The sequence below is a fragment of the Apteryx mantelli genome, chromosome Z, assembly GCF_036417845.1.
Source record: "Apteryx mantelli isolate bAptMan1 chromosome Z, bAptMan1.hap1, whole genome shotgun sequence".
Classification (NCBI taxonomy): domain Eukaryota; kingdom Metazoa; phylum Chordata; class Aves; order Apterygiformes; family Apterygidae; genus Apteryx; species Apteryx mantelli.
The window spans coordinates 8,710,549-8,733,603 of NC_090020.1; the positions used below are offsets into that span (position 1 = coordinate 8,710,549).

General features: G+C 43.0%; 1 protein-coding gene across 2 annotated transcripts; it reads right to left on the minus strand.

Annotated features, from left to right (window-relative positions):
* Positions 1–7,368, minus strand: XPA (XPA, DNA damage recognition and repair factor). 2 transcript variants are annotated; one of them, XM_067315750.1, is made up of 7 exons: positions 7,110–7,368; positions 6,626–6,760; positions 4,472–4,577; positions 2,630–2,761; positions 1,971–2,016; positions 1,742–1,859; positions 1–227 (listed from the first exon to the last, which is right to left on the minus strand). In XM_067315750.1, exons 1-7 carry the CDS (start codon positions 7,273–7,275, stop codon positions 79–81), a joined length of 852 nt encoding a protein of 283 aa, XP_067171851.1. In that variant the 5' UTR covers positions 7,276–7,368; the 3' UTR covers positions 1–78. The 2 variants fall into 2 exon arrangements, with proteins under 2 accessions (XP_067171851.1, XP_067171852.1); XM_067315751.1 differs by lacking the exon at positions 1,971–2,016 and having other exon boundaries at positions 2,596–2,761; positions 7,110–7,366.
* Between the last annotated feature and the right edge of the window lie 15,687 nt (positions 7,369–23,055).

Consider the following 23,055-nt stretch of genomic DNA (forward strand, 5'->3'; position numbering starts at 1 on the left):
TTGTTTACAATCAGATTTTATTTGACTTTAATACAGAATACCATTAAAAAGACAATGAAATTAAAAAACATGATAATACTACATCTTCTCATAAGTTAATTCATGGCCGCATATAGTACATATCTTTTTATACATATCGTCTTCAATGTTTTCTTCTGGTCCATATTCATGTTCATGGATACTAGTTTGTTTCTTCCACAAACTACTCCTCACTGCTCGGCGGAGTTCTGAAGAGGAATGTAAAAAGGTTTTTTTGAAGATTTTTGAAGTGTCAGTTATTTAAAAACCAAGCCAATCACCTTTGAGAGGATTACAGATGACAATTTGCTTACTGCCCATCTTCTGTAAGTTTTGGGGAAGAATCTGCTATTCCATGAACACATTTTGATTTTCCTTGCAGAGTCTTAACCTCACCTTGTTCATATTTTTTTGAATGACAGGAAATTCACTGACATGACACATCGCAGGAAAAATTTTTCATCTGAAGTATGAGTTGCTCACTGCCTGTTTACAGAATGTCATTCAAAGGTATCTGAAAGCATCAGTTGGAATTAGGAGGAAAATCTGGACCAAAACTTTGCAAAATACTGCAATTTTTCTTGGTTGTATAAAAAACAACTTTTTCCTTCAGGTCAGAGTACGCCTCCCAAAGGATTCAAAGTTCCTGGTAAGCTTTATGCCCAATCCTGTGAGTTACTACCCCAGCAATAGCAGTGAAGTTGCACTGGATTTTCTACTCAACACAGCCTGGCAGGTAAGTCAGACACATTTTCAAGAACTTGGAAGCAGGTGGCAAGTATACAAAAGAGCAAAAGGTTGTAGTATTTTCAGCCAAGTCCTTCAGGCTGGAAATATTTAGTCATGTTAAGGCCTGTACTAGCACTTAACTCCAGTTCTGCAGTGACCCACGCAGCCTACATCTCAGCTAGAGCCTGCTGTGAGTGTTCTTGTGCACAAAACACTGATGCTGTTAGGGGTGATTTGCTCAGTCCCAGGTTCTGCCTCCTCCACACAAAATTGTTCCAGATAGCTGGGGCCTTCTGGCTCTGGGAATAAAAACCCAAACTCAAGCATGGATGCCAGGGGACACTATAGACATCACTGACAGTAAGAGAGTTCTTGGAGAGAAAAAACCAAACATGCCATCTTTTTAAAGTGACTACCATGTTTGTGCTCAAAGTCTTTTTCAAGAGTTCTACCTATTAAATACTCCCCTGAATATTAATTTAGTTACCAGAAGAAAGAAAGATAATGAGCAGTAAAAACAGTAGCAGGGAATGCTCTAACAATGTGGTGGGAAAAGCCATTTTCTACCTTCATTTACAGTGACTCCACCTGAAGTAACTGCATACATGACAATTATAATCCACTCCCACAAAATGCATGTTCTCTTGAAGTTCAGAAGAGTAATTGAGAGGCAAGTTATGGCACATTCTGGGTCATACTAAGGAGTAATAATAAGTGTCATAATTCATTTCTATCACTTACATGATTTCCATAGGATAAGAGGATAATTCAGGCTGGAAGAGACCTCAGGTCTTTAGTCCAACCCCCTGCTCAAAACTGGGTCAGCTCTGAGGTCAGATGAGGTTGCTTCAGGCTTTACCCAATCAGGTCTTGAAAACCTCCATCTTGCCATACTGAAAACTTGTTTTCTAACTATGTTAATCATATGCAGAAACACTCTAAACAGAGATGGAGACTGTTTTACATGCTGCAATATGTAGGTTAAACTGTTTACCTTTAACCTTCTTATCAAACTTCTTCTGTTTCATCTTCTCTCTGTTGTCATGGCGGAGTTCCTTTGCTTCTTGTAATGATTCTTCACTACCCCAGACTTCAAGAGAACGCTTGATTACCTACAGGATGGATATAAATGTCTGTCTTTTTCCCCTGAAGTGGTAAATTAAGCTATGCTAACTCATAAATCTAACATTTTCCTATACATACACAAAATAAATCAACCCTACCAAGAATCTTGCCTCTGCCTCCCATCTCTGCCTCTTTACTCTCGACCTGCAAACAATGAATTTTCCTTCCATAGTAAAAGATCACTTTTTTGAAATTGATTTTTCATCAGCTAGACATAGTTTACTCATTAAAGGGAAACCCTAATTTTGTGCATCTTCAACTTAAGAAGAAACATTCCTCCAGAGCAGCAAATGAGAGATGACAGTCTTGGAAAATCTCACTGCCATTCGTGTGAGAGCAGATCAGGAGACATAAGACTGAGCCACAGCTAGAAAGGGCTACATGCAGCAGGAGCTGCCACATGCTTCAGTTTAGCACTGAAAGAACTCTGACTTCATGACTGTATACTTGTGCAAGCAGGTGAACCAACTGAGGTTTTTGGGTCACGAAAGTCTTTAAAATGCTCTCAAACAGGGACATTTTCATGAATTGCCCATAGCTATTTTTATTATGAACAAAACTTGTACAACTGGTAGCAACTAGAAGTCTGTTATCTGAAAAGGGCAATGTACTTAGCTTTGTCCCAATGATTCAGAACTCAGAACCAAAATGATACATTTTGTTTACCGGTCAAAGTCGCATGAAGGTAAAAAGAGGTCTTAAAAATGCTAACAGTTTCTATACCTGTAGTTTTAAATAAAGTTTCATGTCACCCCACCGTGAATTATGAGGGTTTTTCTTCAAAATAAATCTGAGCACTGGTTCTCTCTTGTCTAAGTCACAGTCTTTAAGAAGATACTCTTCTTTTGCTTCTGTCCTTGTTATAAGCTTATGTTTATCTTCAGCATCTCTGGAACATGTAAAATAATAGTGAGAAAGCTGTATCTGAAAGCCATGTATTATTAGCACTTAAGTCCCCAGCACTTTTCTTAAAATTCCTGGAATATTGGCAGCCTTCATCCTCTTAGTTTTTAGGTATACAAGCAACTTTATGAATTCTTGCACTGCAACTGAACTCCAAGCTGGTTTATTAAGTTAGAAAATCCTCCCAATTGAGCAAATGCAGACTTTCTGAGAATCACTTCTGTTTTTCTAGAAGGGTTTTCCTGCTCTTGATTTTTTTTTTCTTACAAGAAGAGATAACTGAAACTTAGAGAGATTATGAATAATTTTAGCCTATTTGTCCAACTCAGATATAATTCAGAGGACAAAAGTACAGGCTGTCACATGGTCAAGAGAAAAAAAGAGTGTGTAAAGTGAGACAGGTCAGATCACCTGAGTGACATGATCTACACACTCCATATGCTTCCAGATCCCAGAAACAAATTAACTACCCAGAGCACTTGTTTCTAAATGTCAAGAGTGCAGACATAAAGGAACAGTAGTAAAATAAAGATCTTTAATACAAAAATACTCTTTTATCAGACAGATAATGAAAAAGTTTGCATAACCACAGTAGTATTATCAGCAAATGAAACAAAAATTGTTTGTTATCCTGTATACCTTTATCACCTGAACTGCTTAAGTTCAAACAATCTGCCAAGTACAAAGTGCTAGCAATTGTCATCCAGAAAGTACTGCTGTAGATATAGCTTTAAAAAAGCTAATGCACAGAGCATTCTCTAAATACTGTTACAAGAGCTACCAGTCTGAATGGAAACCACTTTGTAAAGCCCCCAAGTCTTCTCCTTACACTCTTTTTCATCCATCTTACCTTCAAGAGACAGCACTTTGTCTCTAAAGACTATGAACTGCTTAAGTCATATGCACACCTCTGACACTCCAAGGAGTTACCTGGGAAGCTCTCACATCATGGCAACAAACTTCTAGCTGCAACCTTTTTTTCATCCATCCATTCATTCTTACACTTATGGGTGGTGGGCTGCTTCAAAGCTTGTTTCATTGCTCTGGTGATCTTGATGGCTTTTGGAATATTTTCTCTGAGTTAAAGACAGATCACAGAGACTGCCATCTTCTGAGGCCGAACTCCTGCCCACCCTGTGGTTCAACTGCGTTCAAGGCCTCTGGTCACCTCCTGTGGGGCATCTACTCACTTGGCTGCCATCCTCCAGGCCCACCTGTACTTACCCAAGCACTAACTACAACTTATTTAGGTTGATTCACTATGACAGCAAACATTCTCAGAGGATGTAATTTTAGTGATGACCAAACTGGCTTTATTTTTAAAAACAGATGTTGTGTTATATGATCAAATCAATGCCACTTTTTCAAACATTTATAATCTGCAATCAGAAAATAATTTCCACAGATATGCTGATAAAAACTGCTCTCAAGGCACTCTATTTCCAGAATATTATGCAAGTATTTACTGATGCCATTTATCCTCAGACACACTTATGAAACAATGCTGCTGTTCTTCACCTCCATAATGAAAGATAAAAAGGCATGAGACAACTTCCATTTGCTTTTCCAGCAAGCATTACCTTACTGAAAAATCTCTTTGCTGACAGCCTTCTAATAGAAAGTTTGTAATTAACTAAATTCTAGCTATCAACCTTTATATAAAATAAAGCTTCCCTCTCCTGATTATTTGTAATACCTGCAATTATCACATGTTGCCCAATCAAAGTGCTGCATAAGGTAGGAATCCATGAATTCTTTGCCACAGTCTTCACAGATGAGATAGTCAAACTCTAGTACAGGTGCTAATGGAAAGAAAGATTTTTTTTTTAAGGAACTACCATGTTAAAAACAAGTATTTGGAATTGGTATTACAGGCAATTTTACTAAAATTTACATTATAGTTTTTATAATGTTCATTACAGACTAATTCCATTCCTCCAAGAATTTTTCTAGAAAGATCACATACAAATCAAAAACCTATATCCAGTAATTCCATCTTTGTTGGTAGATTTCTGTTCTTGCTCGAAGGCTCACTGTATTAAGTATTGGATTTCAACATTCAAAAGCACACATTTGTTTCAACTTAGCAATTGTTAAAAAAAAAAAAAAAAAAAACCTCCACACTTCCCCATGAAGTGCTTCATATCCCCTCCTACAGCTTCCTCCCTTCTGGCCGTCCAAAGCGTCTCCTGATCTACAGGAGACATGCAGTCAGAAATGGGAGAAAACAGAGGAGGAGATGCAGTTAAAAGGAAGTGGCTGAAGCAGGAAGCAGTACAGGAGCTGCACTGGCACCAGAGTCCTCTCAGCTCTGCTCCATTCTATTCCTATCTCAGCCACACCTGCCTCTCCAAGAAAGTGCTCAACGGAGGCTTGGAGCAGATGGCAAAGCTCTTGTCCATCCCAGGTGGCAGAAATGGAGGTGGACGGCCAGAGAGCTGCTAGGAGTGGAATGGGGATGGAGCTCCACTACAATCCTCTCCCCAAGCCCTCTCAGCACTGCTCCAAGCCCAGGCTCATCCCAGTCCCGGCCATCACTGCTGGCCACATCCACGCCGGGTAGATCACCTCCAGTATGTTCTCCATCTGCTTACGTTCCATGAGACACCGAGAACCACTGATTCAGGTAATTGCAGCTATCATAAACGTTCCTTTAACAACAACAATATGATCCTAGTAGAAAATTAACTTTTTTATACAGTTTCACCAGCTGCGAGTGAGAGATAGCAGTGTAGAATATTAACAATATCTGAAACATAAAACTAATTCTTGACATGCAACATCATACATTTTTAATTGTGTTCGCATTTATAGCAGATTGAATCTAGCAAAGATGATATTTTATCCCCATTTTAAGTTTTACTGGTCACAGTGGGAAGCTCAGTACTTCACATAGCCATGCTCTTACATTGCACTTCATATTTTAAGGCACTACTTCCAAACATACAGACATTTTATTAAGACAATGACATTATGAATTACACAGCAAAAACATTCCCAGTGCAAATACATCCCAGACCTACTTAATTTATTATTAAACACTAGCCCCTCAAAAGCAGTAGGGCTGCTAGTTGCTTACACTCTTAATGAAATCTGGTGGTGATTTCTAACAAAGAGGTACACTGCACCAACAGCCCTGCAGCTGATTCAGAGCAGAACAAAGCAAGACAAAGACAATCCTAGGGAAGAAAATGCATCTATTTTGAGATTCTTACTTCTCCATTTGCTTTTGGGAGGGAGAACATCACGAGACAATATGCTGAAATCCCCCACCAAACAAATCAGCAACTTGGCGTCAATATGTATTATAATGATAAAAGCTGACACTGCAGCACTGCTCCCACCTTGGCATAAAGGGTACCAGCCTCGAAATTCCCAGGGCTGAGCAACCCATGCTGATTTAACACTTATTACGGCCTTACGGGGTCAAATTCCCCAAAGAAAGAACAGAGCTGCATTTACTGGGGAAGGGAGAAACTGCCACATTCAAGAGCACTGACCGTGTCCCACTTCCTTTGCTTACAGTTCTTCGTTTTTCACCGCCCCTGATCTGCTAGCTGCTTTGTTACTGAAAGATTCAGACCCGCCAGAAATTCTGCGTACCCAGAAACACGCCTTAGGTATGTTAAATTTAAAAAAAAATAAAAATGGTGGTTAAAAAAAAAGGGGGAGGGGGGAAGGAGAAAAAAAAAAAAGGGGGGGGGGAAAGGGCACGCCGCTCCCTCGGCCCAGCCCGGGCTCAGTGTCGCCCCCGCGCCTTCCTGCCCGCTCCCCGCCAACTCCGCGCCCGCGGCGCCGCCTCCCGGCGCCCGCGCCGCCTCGCTCCCCCGCGCCACCCTCGCGCCTTTACCGGGCGGGTGCACGATCCTCGCGGCGGCGGCGGCCTCTCCCTCCGCCTCGTCCTCCTCCTCCTCCGCCGCCTCCTCCAGGAAGAAGCCCCCTCCCGTGTCCACGACCTTGGGGGGGGCCTTCACCCGCACGCCGCCTGCGGAGGGAGACAAACGGCGGCGGCCGCCTCAGCGCCGGGCGCGCCGCCGGCAGGGGGCGCGCGCGCCTCCCCGCGGCGCCAGGCGGGGGCCGCCGCGCGCCAGAGCCGCCCCCCCCCCGCAGAGGGGGGGAGGGGCCCCTCGCGCGCCGCCGCCGCCGCGGCGCCCCCTCCCCCCCCGCCTCCCGCGCGCCCGCCTCGCGCCCAACGGCCGCGCGGCGCCCCCCCCCCCTCCCGCCCGCCTTCCCCTTTCCCCCCTCCCCGCCGCCGCCGCCGCCGCCGCCCGCCGCCCCCCGCGAAGGGGAGCGCGGCCCGGCCGGCGCGGCGCGGCGCAGCGCGGCGAGCAGACCTGCGGCAGGGTAGGGCCGCGCCGCCAGCCGCGCCTGCCGCAGTGCCAGCGCCCGCTGCCGGTTCCGCTCCATCTTCGCCAGCGCCGCCGCCGACAGGGGCGGCCGCTCGCCCGCCGCCGCCGAGGCCCCGCTCTCGCCGGCCGGGGCCGGGGCCGCGCCCGCCATGGCGGCGGCGGGGCCGCCGGAGCCCGCAAATCCCCCCCGCTTCGGCAGCGGCGGCTCGCCCTTCCCTTCGCCGAGCCGCCGCCGCAGTGCGCCTGCGCACCACGGCAGGCGGGGGAGGGGGCGAAAGGGGCGAGGCCCGCGCGCAGGCGCGCAGCGGCCGCTCCGCCGGGCGGCTGGCCCCGCCCCGCCGCCGCGCGGGGGGCGCCGGGAAGCGGGGGGAGGGGGCGGCGGGCGGCGGCGCCGGGCCCGCGGGGCGCCCCGCGGCCTGCGGTGGCGGCGGCGCTGGCGGCGGCGGGCTGGGGCCGGCGGCCCCGCCGCCCCCGGCCGCTTCCCGGCGCTGAGCGCCGCTCCCCGGCGCCTCCCCCGCCGGCCCCTCGGTTTGGGCTCGGAGCCAGGCCGTAAGCCATGAGGCTGCGAGGGCAGGAATGCAACAACCCTGCAGTGCTCGGCAAACACCCTTTTTTGTCCGTTAAACGTACCTCACCCTTCACGCCCGGGTGCCCTCAGAGACGCCCTGCCTGGCGAGGGCATCGTGTCCCCAAGACATCTCCCGCGGAGGGCACGTCCCCGCCATGCGGAGGGCCCGGGGGGCCCCCCGTTTCGGCGAGGCCTTCCCTCACCCGAAAAAGAGCGTGGTTCGGCTGTGCGAGGGCACGTACCTCTGCCCTCGGCTCTGCCTCAGCGGCAGCCCCTCGTATCTCGCCCTCCTGGGCCTGCCCGGACGCATTCAGCCGCGTTTCCTTTCCCGAAAAAAAGGTGCTTCCCCAGCACCGTGACCGTTATGGCCCCCATGACGCAAACTGCCCCCGGTTCGGGAAGGTTTTCTCGCCAAAATCCCAGCCTTTACCTCTGATGGTTGTGGGTGACCCGCAAGGAGAAGCAAGGGGAGCACGGGTTGAAGCTGTAACCTCTGGTTACCAGTGTGATAGGGGAAAATTGCTTTATCATGCAAATATGGCTGTAAGCCACTTCCACGTAAAGCCAGCTTAGCGCTGAGCGGCTGGTGACCCTTGCCTGCCTGCTAGACGGTGCCTGCCCTGTCCTTGAAGCAAAGGAAACGAGAGGCACGCCAGCACCGACGTGCGCTCGCCACCTCCAGACCTTGCAGCGCCGAGACACGTCCTCCTCCCCCAAAGGCGTTTCTCTTCCATGAAGCTAATCCCATATCCTGCCAACCGTTCCCTGCTGCCCCAGGAGCCCCCCATCCTGCCACCCCGTCCTAACTATCCACAGCCGTTACCTACACGGACCATGTTTCTGCTGGGTTGAAACACGCTGTTACAGGTTTTTCTGCATGTCATCTGTTCCTGCTATTGCTTTCAACAACAGCCAGCAGAGTGTGCTGTGAACATGTATGAAAACAACATCCTGCTTCTGGGATTTCATACATGCTTAAACACACAGGGGTAGTTTTTGAATGGCTCAAACCTTTGCCTGAGTGGCAAGCAGTTCCTCTTGTCAATTGAAATATTTCTCTTATCACAGATCTCTGTACAATCCAGAAACTTTTCCCTCCATATTAATTATGATTACCATGTCATAATCAACTGTCCACTTTCAGCAAGATAGCTTCTGTATGAACTTGGAAAAGTGCTGCAATTAACTTGTCCAAATACCCTTCACAGTCAAAGAGAAGGGTCTATGAAATAAGATATTTAGTAGATGAAAATATAAATTATAATCCCGGCCTATTTAAGGTGATTAACAGTAGATCAGTGTCACTGGCTTCTGGGAAATGGCTTGTGAAATGATGCAATATGAAGATACATGTCTCTCCAACCTCATTACTTTCTCCTTTAGATTTAGGAAGTAAAATGGTTGTTGGTAAATACATTACAAGTAAATACATTACAAGTAGGTTGAAGCAAAGTGTTTACTAGATCACTTGGAAGTGGAATTAACTGCTTGAAGGGCAAGCAACACTGTTTGGATCCCTTATTTTATTCTTATCACTTTTTCTCCCTTGTTGTTCTGTTGGAGTAGAAGTTTAGGGAAGAGCAAACGTCTGAACTGCGCTCGAGGGATTAACAAATAATTCTGTATCATTCAGAAACCAAAACTTCATTAAAGTGAAGATAAGATTAAGAGCCTTTATCAGGACGTAAGGGTAGAAGGATATCATTATTATACCACAAAGTCCAAATTAAGATTAAGAGAAAATCCAAACATATAAGCAAAAGCACGTTCATGGACAAGGCACTCAAAATTATGTCAGCTGCAACTAAACCATGCAATGCAGCTAGTGTTTGACTAAGTGAAACTGATTTAAAACATACATTAGAGTTCTTTTCTCAGCCTCAGTATGACCAGGCAATCAGAGCAGAATATTCTTCCCAAGTCTGCTATCGTATCAGAATGAATCAAGTACAGTGTAACTAATTTTCACAGTCATGGGAAACTTATAAAAACAATAGTTATGCATTAGCAAGGGCCTACGCTCTGTCTCACACACTTCTGGTCATGCATTAATACTGATATTACTAAATGCACATGGTTTAGTGTGTGCACCACACAAGCTAATAATTGTAATGGTAGCTGTGTGTTAGATTCTTATGGAACTGTATGCCAAGTAAGACTTGCTGGTAGCCATGTATTAAATAGTCGCTGTCATTAATCAGCACGTGAAGACACACATTAATTCATACCGATGGAGAACAGCATCAGCGAGTAGTTGAGTACAGGCAGGCAGCTAACCAGTGCTTGACAACTTGTTGTCCCCTTGGAGAAGGGCGCGAGCAGCAAGATGAGAATATCTGCTGACAATACACATTTTTTTAAGTTAGCAGGGTTAAGGGTCAACTGTAAAGAACTGTGGGTAACTAGCCAGTAAAAGAGTAGATGAAATTCAGGATGGATAAATGTCACATGGTGCATGTGGGGAAACCTAGTCCTAATTTTACAGAAGTGATGGTGATCTCTGAACCAGTTGCTGCCACGCAGGAGTGAGACTTTGAGTTTATGTGGGCTGTGTAAAGACTGGCTTGGTGTGCAGTACTTGTTGAAAAAGCAAAGCAAATTATAAGGAAAGGGATGGAGAACAGAATGGAGAGCATAATTATGCCACTCTGTGATCCGTGGTGAGCTCACACCATGTGTGCAGTTGTGTTTCCTGCCTCTCAGAACGGATATAGGAAAACTGGAAAAGGTCCAGAGAAAGGCAACAAGGATGTGCAGTAGTCTGGCCTGGCTTCCACTGATAGGAACAGTTGAGTGAATTTCTGTCACTCAGAAGAGAAATGCCTTCAGGAGGATATGTTTGAGGCCCATCAAATCCTGAGTGACCCGGAGAGGGTGGATAGCAGTCGACTTTTCCAGTACAAACCATCCGGTGAAGCTAGTGGGAGCCAGGCTCAAAACAAACCAGGGGAGATGGTTCTTGCTGCAGTGACACGACAGTGGATATGCGCAGTGCCTTTCTACAGGACGCACTGGATATAGGATGTTTCTCTGCAGTTTGGGGGAGGCTAGCCACATATTTGGAAGAGGGATGTAGCGAGAGCGGGTGAATAAACACCATTTCAGGCTCAGGAAATCCCCCGACTTGCAAATAGTAGGAGGCTGGGGGAGTATTAGAGAGGCGGTATCGTATGGTTTGCTTTTTCTTCCTCTTTCCTATGTGTTTGTCTATGGGCAGTGGAGGAACCAGGCCATTGGACTGATGGGACTCTGCAACTGAAGCACTACACCTCTTCCTCTTTGTTCGCTGGCAATCATGCTGTAACTGAGACTTAAATACTTGTAGCCATGTAGTAACAATAAACCTGTGTGATGGGGTCTTTCAAACCAGATTCAATGTTCATCTACACCAGGAACTACTTGCAGAGCAAACGCTGTGCTGTATATTTACATTTCGCTTTGTGATATATTTATTTCTCTGTGTCCATAAACAGAGAGTAGCGATCTGCGTTCAGTTGCATTACAGTTTCATATCTACAACCAAACCATTTTTTATCCTCTTTAAGTAAAAAAAAAAAATTGTTCCACAAGACATAGATTTAACAAAGTCATTTTCTATGGATTTGTCTTTTGAAGGGAGTGGCTATGGAGAAAACTCTCTTTTCAACTCTCTCTGCTGTCCCCCTCTCTGACAGTTCAGGTTGGAGCATGAGCTGTAGCCATATCTGAGCTGTGTAGTTAAAAACTGACCAGCCAAAAGGCATGGGCTGACTAGCTGGTTGGCTGCTGTCTCTTGGCATGAATAAGGCATTGTTTTTGCCTCATGGTTTCAAATGTTTTTACGGGAGAGAACAGATAGTTGAATTTTTTGCTTAGGGAAGTAGGGCAGAAAATATCATGCTCCTTGGGTCTGTGTTTCCGTCAGATATTTAGTTTGATATGCTCATTTCTTGCTTTACCTTAAGTAAATGGCAAAATATTGCTGGCTTCTTGGTGCAAAAGAAGCATGCGGCCTATAAAAAGTAAAGGGAACTGACTTGTTAAAACCAAAGAGTGCACCTGCTTGGATTTGTACGTTCTCTTGATGAATTCACCTATGCCATAGCTCATGGATCACAGAGATATGTGGTGAATCATCCTGTTGGACAGAATGGGACATGCAGAGTAAATTAAGTTTGTCATCTCTCTGTGAGATTTTCTCATTTGCTCACCACCTGTAGGAGGGGATTTTCATAGTAATATGACCTGTCTTCACGCTTCATTTATCATCTCCCAATTGATGTATATAATCTTGGCTGAACAGATAGATAATGGAGGAAAAACGTAAAGTGTTGAATGCTTGAACAACAGTTTTGAAAAGAACGGGTAGGCAAGAATTGAAGTGTAAATGTTTAAAGACAAAAATTGGCATTCTTCTCTGACAGGAGATCCTAATGCAAGTTTTTTGTTATTTTCTTGTTACAGGAGATGACAGGATGTGAAATTACAACGTAAATCTCCCTTATTTACTAGCATTACTAACATGGCTTTTCTGTTTTATTACTTTTATTGAATAGGACTTTAATATGTTTGCTTTTAATATCAATAGAAAACACTGGTTTCACATCTGTGAACAGGAAAATGTCATGGCATGAAGAAATAAAAGTTGCTTTTTACTGTTACAGAGATCACTACAAAGCTGACTACACACTTTTGTTGTTGGGTAATCCAGAAAGAGAAATCTTCTTTCATTCTTTTACCGGGAAAATCCTCTTTCTCTTCCATGAGCATAAAGAATTGGAAACTGTGGCAAAACAACACACATGCTCTGGAACTGTGGCGTAACAGCCCTTGACTATTTGATGATATCTTCAATGCAAAGGTTATTAAAATGTAGGAGAGCTTTTTATTTTTTTTCTGAAACTAAGGTTCTGAGGGGTTTTTCTTTCTCCACCAGCAAATAGTAGAAGACATGTTATGGAAATGGGTTTGGAGACTTATTTCAACTGTCACAGAGTCACACTGTTCAAGTCTTTTTTTTCAAATGTACAAGCCTTTTAATGTGTAGGGATATTTGCATGCCACTTAAAAGGGATGTGTGAAGTGACAGATTTTTTCCCCTCTCAATATTCCAATTTAGCCAGTTATTTAACTCATACAAGAACCTTTCCTAACATCCCTTAGTAACTGAGTTTTCTTAAAAAAAATTGTCTAAAGCTTTAACCACTTTTCTTTCCATTAAGAAGATCTTGTGTATTTCTGAGAGTGAAAACCACTATATCATCTCTTATACTAATTTCAGAAACATGACGTCTAGCCATATTGATGGTAAAAGTCTGAGCATTCTGGGAAAAAAGTGTAGTCAAAATTATGAGTGCAAAATTCTAATCTTCCTGAAGTATTCAGGGAGCTTAAGAATGGAAGCATTTGAAAAGAGACTCTTCATATTTCTGCTTTTTATTATTCAATCGTTAAGCCCTTTTTTGAAAATATACCATAAAGACATTCTGTTTTTATGATTGTTTCCAAGTCAGCCTGAGTGGTTCCTGTATGCAAAGCGGCCAGAACAGAAAACCGTAGAACAGCTGGCAGAGTCCTCCATAGCAGGAAAATCATGTCACAGTTACCAAGATTTATGTGAGGTATGTCTCTTCTGATAACTGCAAATATTTGCAAAAAGTTTTGGTGCTCTTGTCCAAAGATTTAATCATATCTCTCCCTAAAGCCTGATTTCCTAATATTAGCAAAACAAAAACACGAGGCACTAGTAGTTCCTCTCCCGCTATTGGCCACCTGCACCCCCATGTCCCTGCTCTGCCGTTCACAACAGACACTACCAGGGACTATGACCAGTTCAGTGTGTTGAAGAAGGAGCAGGGATGGAAGATGTGGAATTGATCTTAGTGACTGGATGATGCATTGTACGTTCACAAAAACATAATTTTGAGTGGAATATGGAGCTAACATATGACTTTAGCTGCCTAAGTGCAGGACAAATGAGAAGTATTTCTAAAGTATTATGTCATCTACAACATTTGAACACAATCTGAATGTAACCTCTGAACATGACCAGAAAATAATTCCTGATCAGTATCTTAACTTGTTACCTGGATTCCTTCAGTTATTTTATTTTATTTTCTTAGTTTTTTTTTTTTTTTTAATTTCCCTAGCAGAAAAGTTGGTTCAGCTTGGCCAGAAAGAGTAACGGTGACCATAGCAATTTAACATGGAACATTAATTGACTTCTCTCTTGCAACAGGGAAAAGGGGATTCCAAGGGTTTTAATTGCCCTGATTTAATTGAAACTGTTCATGAGTGAAGGGAAATTGGAAGCTTTCCTGATGCCTCCCCTCTTTTCTTTCAGGTTTGAGACATAGACTACATTCCTGTATTACTTTGCCTTCATCTAGATCTCCCACACAAATTTGTTCAAATCAAACTCTTGCACAGTAGCAGCAAGGTAAAGCCAGATCCTTCTAAAAATGTAGCATCTTTCTCTTCTGACTACCTCTGTGATTTTTCCTTCCTTAACTTTCATCTCCTCTAGTTTTATTTTTGAGATTGGTTTACCCTTTTTGTCTTTCAAATTTGTTTTCTTTGTGATTTAAATACACTGAACTTTGCCATTTGCTGGAACCCTGTTTCTAAAGATTGTGGTATGTCCAGTTGTTGCCTACAATTTGGGAAATAATTAGGGTAAGAAAAGGCTTCTCTTCCTGGCCTTACTTGGGATGCAGTGGAACCATGCTGTACTTTTCAGAAGACTGCACTTCCTTTATTTTCCTTTAACCAGAGTTTTAATCACATCAGAGGTCAATGGTTCCTTGTTTTTAGCATCCGATTTGAATTTGGAGGCAGTGAAACTGTTCACCATTTATTGAAGGCATTCTGACCTCTGTCCGCATCTGGCTCTGACCTCTGGTAGACCTGACATGCACAGATGCCAGCCTTTTTACTTTATTCACCAGTTCATTCCCATGCTGGATGGAATGTGGTATTTTTTCATGAATCTGCATATATTCTGTCTGTCCAGGGCGTGTCAAAGTGCTTAGTATTAAACCTTTATGTAACACTCAATCAGTGTTGGGTTTTGAGCTGTCAAAGTTTGGATCTAACTCAAATCACATTTTTTGCTTGCCATTTTTCTGGTTTCTTTTTTCTAGAGATTTGCAGGAAGTTCTGAAGTTTGCACATTGTCCTAGGTTGTGTTTGAGGTAGTATGAGTTTCTACTCTTACTTAGCTTTTCTTATAAAGGGATAGAAACAGAGAAGTCCCAGCAACATCCCTTAGATTTGTTAGGTTTTCCCTTGTGTCTAACAAAGTCTGAAATTGTCTGTATAAATCTTCTCCAACACCCACGGACTTGGACAGGTTAGCTGCACTAGTCACTCGGTCTCCTCTCTGAGCAATGTAATTTCTCATAATATGTTCAAAAGCACTGGAATGTTTTATACATATTTCATTGTTTTCTGGATCTGTCTCTCCTATTACCCTTAGGAAGGGTCTTCTTGAACATCTTACTGCAGTAAAACACAACCTCAATTTATGCCCTGATTTCCTGATAACTTAATCATTTTTCTCTTCTTCTCCTCTTCCGTTCATTTCAGTAATTGACTTAATACTATAAAACTTGCTTTCTTACCTCTTCTTACTTTTCCCAAATTGGTTGCTCAAAGCCATACGTACAACATAAAATCATTTTAACTTAGGTAGAATCCTGGTTGCAAAGTTACTCACACGTGACATCAATTCTGTTGACCCATATGTTTACCTGGAAAATCCCAGAGGACCCACCTGATGCATAGTAGGCTTTCACTGGATCAGATGAAAATCATTTTACTTATCAGATTAATCTTGCAATATGGTGATTAAATAAAGACCAATGTGATCCTGATATGACATGGCAAATTCCTGGGTGGTGGTACATGTTTAGGACATGTTTGGAAATCAAATGAAGACAAAGTAAACTGGTTGGCTTCTTGGCTTTCAGACTATTCTTCCTAATTTTTTGCTTGTGGCAAAACTCAGTCCATCTGTCTCATGCTTTTGGTAGTTTCTGATGCTGTAACTCCTGATAAGTCTAACTAGATCTAACTTGACCTAACCTGCCTATACTATACCCATGCATTCCAATCTACTGGCTATCTATCTCCTAATTCTGTTTTACTTCTAATGACTATCAGATTATAATTACTATATTGTCTTATACTAAATTCTGTACTTAGGCTTTAAAATTTATGATTACATGGGAGGTCTACATGTTCCTTGATTCCTGCAGAAAACTGCAAAAGATCTGTAAAGCAAGACTCCCCATTACAAAAGCCACAGTGGTGGTTTCATCCCAGCCTATCATCTTTATCCAGCTGTCCATTAATTCTCTATTATAGCTCCTATTAAGGTCTGTGGTACGGAGGCCAGATTTACTGGTCTGCCATTTTTCATATCTTTCCTGATGACTTCTTGAAAATTTTGAAAATTGCAAATATTAGCTTTATTTGCCCTGAACTACAAAAAATGTTAAAATATTTTTGTTAAACATATGAGATCTTTGAAATGTAACCTTGCTGTTGTATTTTCTTGACTGATATAGTATGAATAACATACAGAGATTTCACATCTATATTTTAATAAACTTTCAGTATAGTCTGTTTGCGTGAGAAAGCAGATACTTTCACCACTTACTTAAAAAGATTTAATTAATATATATGATAATGACCACTAGAGGATGCTCTTATTACTCTTCCATGAATGCTTATGTAATGGGACAACTAGTTTTAACAGTATAAAAATTTGAATTCATAATGAGTGAATCTTGCTAAGTTTTCTGGAATCAGGCATAAGGCTTGATTACATAATCCCCACCCAAATATGTTTTCCCTGGCTTAAGGGGAGTCTAAGCCTGACAATATTTCCAGTTATGCAGCTTTCACTTTAATGCATTGTTGTTTTTAAAATTAACACTGCTGTAGAACAGCAAGAACTTCCATTTGCTTTAGTACATATTAAAATGTTTCATATTTGATCTGAAAATCAATAGTTCTGTTTCAAAAAGAAAAAAAATGTTTGGTACTGCAAATGCTGCACTCCTGGTTTTGCATCAGATGCAAAATCTTTTGCAGAAGGGACTGCAAAAGAACTTGGTTTTGTTTTCCAGGTTATTAGTGATTTGTTCAGTGAAGCTGGGCAAGTCACTTACTGTTCCATTTTCAAAAGACACCTAGTTTTCGAAGTGCCTGAACATTCACAACTGAAGTGTATCATTGTTTAGCAGGTACATTGCCATTGAGTTGGTTTCTCAAGCAGGCCAGGGCCTTGTCAGTAAGTTTCGGTCTCTGCTAACAGTGAGAACTGCAGGTGCTCAGCACCTTTGCATGCTGACCTTTAGGTAGTTCAAGCTGGGAGTTCGGTTTGACAAGCAGCCAGAACACCCCCAAATAGCAGAGAACTGATGAACTGCTCATTTTTGACTGAGTTTTATGCCTCTGTTTCCATGTGTGCAAAACAGAAAGGTGTCCATTTTGGTTTTAAAATGCCATTTACATTCCTAACATATAGTGGATGCAATATTAGAGTACCATTCCCTACTTGACTGCTGGTTAGTGAAATACATGTGTTTGTTAGACATGATTCGATATAGAGGTATGCCACTTGGCTAACCTGGTTTCAAATGCGGTACAATTAGACGGCTGTATTTGCACACACATCACTAATCTTCTTTTGTGCCGATTTATGCTGAAACCATAATAACTTCCAAGTGGGCCACCCACCCTGCAATGCAGGAATGCTTTTTACACAATAGACAGACCTCTGGGTTGTTTCCTTTTTTTTTTTTTTTTTTAATCATGTTCCTATGAATCTGTCATTTATAGAACAATAGATGCAAATAATCGTGGCAAAGTTCAGTTTTCTGCATGTTCATGCTACTGACAAAAGAGCATCGAGATTAGAGGAGGGAATTTTGCTTCTGCAGAAGCTGAGGTTGATGAGATTACCGCTGCTGTAATTCACACTGTGTAGTTTTGAATGGAGCAGGAAAGCTTCTAGCTGATTTCTTTTTCTCTTCTTCTGTAGTAAAAGGAGGCAGCCCTGGGAGACCCAAGAGTGAAGTGAAATCCACTGTGCTTCTGAACTAACTCAAACCACGGCTATAACGCTCTAGACTTAGGAGTCCAAGGGCTTGTGTGCACACTGAAATTGCAATCCAGCGCGACAGAGCAGTGAAGGCAGACACAACCTTGCGAGGGGGCCTGGAACAACAAGAGGATGCCTCTGCCAGGAGGGTGTGTGTCTGGGTTTGTCAGTGGTGAGTTGCCATGCAACACTGGAGATACCCCCAACTGACCTAACTTTGCTCTATGCAGTGCCCATTCACTGAAATCAGTACTGTTTCTCCATGTCAGTTTCAGCTGTAGTTTATCAAAGCTCATTTCCTAGACCTTCTTCCAGAAGTATTTTGGTTAAAAATACAGGTGTTTAGGGCAAAGATCTGAGAAAAGTGTGTCCTTTCTATGCATTCCGTAGGGCAAACAGTGGTGTTCTTTTTTCCCCCTGTATTTAATTTGGCTTTCAGTCAGCGCTAAGTGTACATGTTACAATGTCCTTCTATCCTTAGTGATAACGTTATGCTTTTGAGTGAGCTCTGTTGTGAGTATCCCGCACCACCAGTGAAGGCAGCTGCTTAGCAAGATGATATAAGAACAGATAAAGGATTTGGAGAACAGTTCTAGTAAAAATATATGGACACCCATGAAAAGCAAGGAACAAATTAATTAAACAGAAGGTGTCCTCCTGTTCGCTCACAGGACCTTTCAGCACCTGGAATCCTTACATTAAAATCATCTTCTGCATAAAGTTGCTCCCCCTGTGGTTATATGTTTTGTTTTTTTTCATACTCTAGCTCTATTGATTAGCAGTATGTAGTCCAACCTTGTTCTGGCTTTTAGGGAGAAGAGGAGAACTGCTCAAGATGAGCTTGCACCCCAGCACTGAGTAAATGTAGCACTTCTTAAGTTTTGGAAAACTCAAGGTCTATGGAGTCACTCAAGAACTCAAGGATTACTCAGCAAGTCCTCTTTTTCCCAAGCAGAAATGTTGTCCAGGCAAGAAAACAGAACTGGTGCTGTTTTTCCAGTATTTGTGGATGTCTAGTAGTCTATTCAAAGAGTAATGCTGTGCAAGCCAGCAATGGATATCTCAGAATGCATCCAGGAATCCTGAATGGGGACCAAGATACATGTGTAGACCTATTTTTCTGTGTACAAGCAGTGAATTCAAGAGGAACTGAATGCTTCAAAACCTTGGCACATGACTTCCACAGTCAATCTACATGTGCTCAGCTAGTCCTGGGTGTTCTGGGTGCACCCATAAAATCATTCTGTATGGACTCAATAAATCCAGTATGTGTGAACACACAGTGCTCACTGTGCAACTGCTGCACAACCTGTATGTGTTTATTTGGGATTTTATCTAGCAGAAATAGGGCAGTCTTACACAAAAATGTTACTGATTATTCTGCCAGTACCCCATTTGAGAGTCTGATTTGGGATGAAAAATCCTATGTCCCATCTATGCTCGAGGCAATTCTGCTCCAGCCAGAATGTAAAAAAAACCTTTCACAAGATAACAACATTTGACCACCATTGTAAGTCTAATGCACAATAGTGGGTCAGTTTCTGTCATTTCTGAGTCTTCCAGCTGCATAAAAGGAGCAAACAATTTGAACTCCTTGGTTGCGAGATGGACAAGGCAAATGTACATTAGAGTTTGTCTACTCTTGAGTGGTGAGATATGGCCCAACTCAGAGCATGCAGCTGCTGAGCAATAGTGATTTTGCTTAATAAGCACGTGAGGTGTGCCAGAAACTGGAGAAATAAGTGAGACAAAAAAGAGGGGTATGCTTTGAATTCTTTTCACACTTTCCTTTCTGGTCAGTAAACAAGCAAGTGGAGAGTGTATTTAAGCACTGCAAAGCTCAGTCAAATGTGTGTTCTGCCTCCTAAGGCTTGATATTAATGACAGAAGATGCTATTCAGGGCTTGTCTGTGTTGCAAAAATTTAAAAGTCCTTCCTCAAGGAAGAGCAAATTCCAGACAGAAGGGGGAGAGAGGGAAAGAGAGAGAGAATACTTCACAAAGCTGTAAGTCTGAGCTCTTACACTTGCACCATACCTCTTGTGCAAACCCAGACAGCTCTCTTTCCCGGCAACAATTTTGCTCAGCGCTTGAAGTCATGCAAAATTTTAGGCTTCTAATCTAAGCTGGTCATGAAAACCATATTTGGTATTAAATTGAGGGGCATGGGTTACTGCTACGGATGATTTGGGCCCTATGTCTTAGGAAGGGCTGAACTGCATGAGTTTCCCATCTCTCTCCTTTACCTATAAAAGGAACTCCTTTGCAGAGTCCACCTGATGCTGTGCAGGATAACAGACACGGTGTCATTGCCTGTTTCCAATTTTCTATCTGGATAGTAGTTTCTCAGGGCAGGACCTGGTGCTGTAGAGACTGGCACACTGGACTCAACGGGGCGTGGAGCGTGGGCAGAGCTGGTAGATGCTTTTATTTAAAGAGTAATTAGAAACAAAACAGGTTGTTTCTGTTTTATTTAGAACTTTGAAATATTTCCCAGAAGGTACCACTTGAAGGCTGGTACATGCAGGATCCTAAGTATGACTCTTGAGGTAAAAACTGCCAAAATAGCTTCCTACCCTTTGTCTGGTCAGTGCAGCACAGATTGTGTGGCCACTGTGTCTTGCTGTTAGTTCAGTGAGCATGAAAGACTGTCTAAAAATGGCTTAAAGCGTCTTGTTTCAAACAGTGGGCAGGAGAGGCCAGATAGTCCCGGAAGTGGCATGAGAGTATCTATTTTCAGTCTGGCTATGATTTTCACCAGTGACAAAACAACGCCTGTGAGACTTGTGGGAATCACTACTGCAGATAATCCTGCAACTAGGTAAGCGGAAAAGTGGCCGAAGGTGCTTCAGCATGTGTGCCAGGAACGGCACCTCCCTCACTCAAATCCTTTCCAGCACTGCAGGGCAGGCAGCAGTGCAGAGGTACTGGATGAGTCACAGAGCTGAAGGCTGAGACCTGAACCACCCAAGAAGTCTGTGGGTTGGTGTCTCAATCACACATGGAGGATGTTCTTCCTTTGTCAGAAACACTTATGTATTTGATTAAACATGGATAATCAGTCCTGGCTTGCAATGCTGGTCACACCAGCTGGCACGTTATTCTCAGAATATGAGAAAGATTTATGTCAGAAAGCATCTCTGGATCTCAGGTAGCTCTCAGGTCCTTGTCCAGTTGTGTTGAATATCTTGAAGAATGAAGATCCCACCACCAGGTGGATGAAGGATGAAGATCCCACCAAAATTTCTTCTGTTGCAGCTTGTGCCTAGTACCTCTTGTCCCATCACTGCACATGTCTGAGAAGCATCTGGCTCTGTCTTCTCTGTAATGCCCTTCAGTGGGAGACTGCAATTAGATCACTCTCAGCCATCTCTTTTCCACACTAAACAAACCTTCTTTCCTAAGAGGCATTTCCCTAAAAGGCATTCTCTTCAGTAGAGTACATTTCTTTGATATGGTCAAGAACACATTAATCTCCGGTCAGAAACTGGCAACAGAAAGCATGGAGATAGGGCACATTTTCTTTAGATGGAGTGAAGCAACCTGTTAGAAGTAACTGTGGCCTGTTTTTAACAATGATATTAAAACCTAACTTTGTTATACCACTATGCACATTCCCTTAGGGGATAAACAGGCACTCCATAATTATGGATTGTCACTGTATGATTTCAGCCCCTTTTTTGGGGTGGTGCGCATGAAGGTAAGGTGTGGCAGTGGAGAACTTTAACCATCTATGCATTGTTCACCACAGTGAGCTGTCCCAGGAGAGGATCTCACACACTTCCCTGCTCAGCATCACAATTTGGCCCTTTTTGCTAGGTCAGGGTATATTCCTCTTGACTACAGCAGTATTCACTTTACAGACTTTTGTGGATTTCTTTTCTTCCATGACTTCACCCACCACTTCTGTGAAATTGTCTGGTGGATTTTTGAACCAGGCAAAACCATAGGATCTATATTATCTGCTGGTAGTGGGTCACACAGCTTAACTGTGTATGGTAAGAAAAAAAATCTCCTTTAGTTCAATGTGAAGCTGCCATCTGCAAGTTTCTTTTTTTGCCTCTTCATTTTATACTGAGAGACACATAAGCATTTATTACCTCTTGACCTTCTCCTTGCCTCTCACCACTTGTAGTGGATCTCCTCTCATCCTGCTCATCTCTTTTCCAAACCAATGTGTCTTAGTCTAGTTAGCTGATGAGGAAACTCATCCTTACTTCTGATCATCCTCACAATAATTCTCTGTCCTTTTCCAGTTCTTCCATCTTCTTTCTGAGCTGGGGACATAAAGGTCAATATTACTCCACTGGCATTGCAGGAGGTGTGTGAGGAGGGGACATAAAAAGGAGTTTTGGGATACATTTAACAAGGAGGAGAGAACTGTCCAGTTGTTAGTTGGTTATCTAATGTGTCTCTGGTGGGCTGAAGGCTTCTCAGTGATGTAGACGAAAATGATGACCTATATCACTGTCACCTTTTCCTTTTTTTAGGCCCTGGTCCTTCAGGCAGCTTCAGTAAAGGTACCAGGGATGTTTTAAGTTTTTCCATATTGACTCATTTACCAACTGCCAAGCCATGCTTAAAAATAAAGACAGTCCCTTCCGTGGCCATGAGGGTGAGAATTGTATTCTTAATAGAGTGCTTTTAAAGAAAAATCTGTTCTTTTTATTTCATTCTTCTCTTTTCTCTGCCATCCACAGCGGTCAAGGGTACTGTTTCAAGGTGACATCTGAAAACCTTTCTCACTCATTTGCCACTGGGAGGTTAATACAATTCTACTGTGAACTGTCATGACTGCCCCACGGATGTTTTCCAGATTTGTTGCTGAGGTCAGTTTCAGAATTCGGACCAATTTTGTGTGTGGAAATCACCTTGTCAGGTTCAGCTGTTGACATAAGACAGCGTACTTCAGTGAGGGTCTCTAACACAGAGGCATCCACAAGAGTTATTCTACAGTGGGACTAGTTGTTTGGGGCTCTGCATTCAAGCAGGTATCACCTCCTATTGTGGAAACGGTGACATCTGGGTCTCTCTGAGTGGATGTCTGAGCACAGGATTTTTACTTGTTTTTTTTTGCAGCTGTGGGGGAAGGAGACGATTTCATATGAGGTGCCGCTCTGGGTTACTTCATTCAAAGAGCTTCAGTGGAACACAAATGAGTGAGCTTCTAAAGCCAGACTGGAATCACAGAATCACAGAATCGCTGAGGTTGGAAGGGACCTCTGGAGATCATCTAGTCCAACCCCCCTGCTCAAGCAGGATCACCTAGAGCAC

Coding starts and splice junctions, on each gene's coding strand:
- XPA (XM_067315750.1), bottom strand. CDS start 7,275: ATGGCGGGCGCGGCCCCGGCCCCGGCCGGCGAGAGCGGGGCCTCGGCG. Junction 1,860..1,970: donor AGGCAGAGGCAAGATTCTTG/GTAGGGTTGATT, acceptor TCCATCCTGTAG/GTAATCAAGCGTTCTCTTGA. Junction 228..1,741: donor GTTTGATAAGAAGGTTAAAG/GTAAACAGTTTA, acceptor ATTCCTCTTCAG/AACTCCGCCGAGCAGTGAGG.